A 3,076-nucleotide genomic window follows, 5' to 3' on the forward strand; every position below is an offset into this window, starting at 1 on the left:
TCTTGGGGGTACGTTGGAGCACGTGTGGAAGCAGCAGCGCAGCTTGCGGCGGTGCGGCATGGCAGATATTTAAAAATGCGAAAACTGATCGCACGCTTTGCTTTGCACGCACGTCGTCTGGATGCAAGGGCGAATGGCGTCAGGAGCTGTTTATGCTACTTCGCGGCTGACGTCCAACTGTACGCCCATGCGGCGAGGAGGAGAGTGGGAACACTCAAGACGTCGGCAGCTGAATCTTTCGGCGAATTCGCTTACGTACGTATGCTCCATCGTGGCTTGCTCGCTACTCGCATTCTCGTGCCCAGGTGCGCGAGCAAGCACCAGGAACCATCTTGTTGGTTGGCGCCTGTGTCGGGTGGCCATGTCCATTGATGCGGTGGGACGGACGCACCGGTAGTAGTGTACAGTGGCGATCCTCCCGTTGGCGATGGCGGCAGCACCTGCGCAGGTCGATTACACGCGCGCAGCAGCCAAGTCCTCTTGTGTAAACCATTGAAAAGTCATCCAATACCGCGCTCTTGGGTGGACCCCCTTACATACTTGGACGGTTGTTCAATTGCATTGGACGTGGCGTGAGGTTATTGCTGCCGCCACATGACGAAATCTGGCGCTGCGATGCGCGTAATGCCGAGAGGCTCTTGGCGTTCAGACGCCTAGACGACCGGCTACTACTGGCAATATTAATACTATTTACAAAGCTAGCCAATGTTGGCACTTGGGGCATACGGCGACCAGTCGAGGCGCACAACCGGTTGGAAGATGATCACGTCCCGCCGCTTGGTGGCGTGAACACGGTGTGCTCGACTGAACATTTAGTGGGCCCGTGGCGATGGTCAAGACACGCATTAGCGGTCGCCGCGACGGCGTCCGGTGCGAATGGTTCGGCCACTGGCGCCGGCTCGATAGACCACCCATGGACACGGACAGGGTGGGTCGATTCTGCTGATGTCAGCCGCGACATTCCCTCGAACTCTTACCGGTGAAGCCTCTCAAATAGGACGTAAACAGAGCATCGCTGCAAGGGATGATGGCGTATCTTCTGTACTCCAACTTGTAGACAGGTCTCGCGTCCACGTTTCCAGTTGCTCTAGGGCAAGGGTTCCTGTGCGGTGTTCCGGCTTGATGCGCATTTGCTGAGTATTTCACAAAAACGGCAATTTGCCGCACATATTTGCATAAAGCCCGCAAGCTCACCAATCAGCCAATCACAACACCGTTTCCCATCCTTCAAAGCCAATCCGATGCACGCATTCGTCATTTGCGGGTGTTTTGCCACTATTTGGCACATTGCGGTTTTTTGAGAAAGACGCATTTGTTGTTTCGCTACAAGTGTTGTAGACAGGCGGACTTCAACGCATATAGCATGAGCTAATGGGTAGCCTGTGCGGTATGGAAGGTACCTTAGTAGGTTCTATGCGAGGATGCGTTTACACCACGATGATGATGGAGCACGAGCTGGCGCTGGCAAGTGGGCCGCGGCCAAGTGTCGTCGTGCAATGTACACTGCCATCGTTCCTGCGACTCTGTTGTCGCAACGAGAGCATACGCGGCCGTGCGTCATCAAGGCGCCGGCAAAGCTCCTCTTTGGCGCTCCCAACGCGAGAACCATTCCTGGGGACGCGTCCGAGAACGCGGCAACGGACGCAAAAGAGAGGGAGCACTTTTTCTCGCAGAAACAAGGCGCTATTGCTATTGCTATTGCTGCTGTGGGCGCGAGCCACGGGGTACTGATTATTCTTGGAGGCCGGGAAATCGTTTAAAAAGCCAACGAAGAGTCGAAGAGTCGGACATCGGCGATCCCACCGTTTGCAGTTGCGGTCTGGTACAGCAGGGTACGCGATAATCTATGCACACATCTGCTTCGCTACAGTAGGCATCATTGAAGTCTTCGCCTGCCCTCGAGAAGGACCTAATGGGGAGCCAGCGTACTGGTACGTCCGGGTGTGGCCATTCTCACCTCGACCGAGGAAGAAGATTTAGCTCGAAGCCACTGAATTGGGCTCCATGGTCGCCCATTTGGGGGTCCCTTGCCGCGCTCCTCGTCTTCTTCATTCGAGAGGCCTATCAACGCTTGTGCGGCTGCTCCCATTGCCGAAACGAACCGCCTTGGTAATCTAGTGGCAGTGCCCAATCGAGCTCGCTCGACATACTCCATCGTTGTCATCCAGCGTCTTACTTGCGACGTGAAGACCCTTGGCAGCACTTCGATACCCTTCGTACCCATTCTTTTCATGACTGTTTGCTTTAGTGTGCGGGCGAGGGCGTCTCGAACGAGTCGCTTTCTCTTCGTGAAGAAAAGTCATATTCCGAGGAGCGGCCAACCCAATTCCTTTTGTGCGTAGTACTGGCTAGCAGGCCTTCTTGGGACTCGCAAGGGCTCATATGAGCCCTGAGGCTCTTGTCGTTGGTAGAATTAATCCAGCGGCGATGTGCCCTTGTCGACGGACACGCCGAGTACGTTACGTACATGACATGTAATAGTCCATCCAATGCAATAAGATGTTGGGGCATATCCACATCAACGACAAAACGAGCGGGAAACATAGATATGTGGGTTCGATTCGAGCAAATAGACCTTTGAAAGCGACCGGGAGCGTCTTGATTGAGAGACGCTGCGCGGGTCATACAACCGACCGACCGACCGCGTACTCGACCACGTGGTCGAACACGGCGCTGTTGACGAGCGACTCGATGAACGCGAGCTCCTCGTGGGGCGGAACCGGCGTCGCAACCACCTCGTCGTCGCCGTCGTCGTGCTCGCAGATTTCGAGCAGCGCGGCAAAGTCCTCTTCCGACATGGTGTTGGAGTCGTCGAGCGACGACTCGGCCGTCGCGAGGCGGTGGTGCCGAATGCACATGCCCTCGCGCCGCGCATACGCTGAGCAGGTCGCGACGCTGCAGAGCCGGCCGCCGCCGTGGCGCACGCATTTTTGGCGGGCGTGGGCCTGGCGCGTGCAGCCCTCCTCCGAGCACTGCTTGTCGACCTCGGGGTTGTGCTTGGAGCAAAAGGTGCCGGTCCGGACGTTGCGGCAGCAGCCTGCGCGTTGGCAGCGGCGCTTGCCACCGTGGCGCACGC

General features: G+C 56.9%; 1 protein-coding gene across 1 annotated transcript; it reads right to left on the reverse strand.

The window, feature by feature from the left end:
• Window positions 1-2,621: 2,621 nt before the first annotated feature.
• SPRG_17888 (hypothetical protein) lies at window positions 2,622-3,076 on the reverse strand (the record flags this gene model as incomplete). The annotated part of the gene is made up of 1 exon (XM_012357300.1): window positions 2,622-3,076. A coding segment is annotated over one exon (455 nt), but the record flags the coding sequence as incomplete, so codon positions are not given.

The sequence above is a fragment of the Saprolegnia parasitica genome, assembly GCF_000151545.1.
Source record: "Saprolegnia parasitica CBS 223.65 unplaced genomic scaffold supercont2.838, whole genome shotgun sequence".
Taxonomy (NCBI): domain Eukaryota; phylum Oomycota; class Saprolegniomycetes; order Saprolegniales; family Saprolegniaceae; genus Saprolegnia; species Saprolegnia parasitica.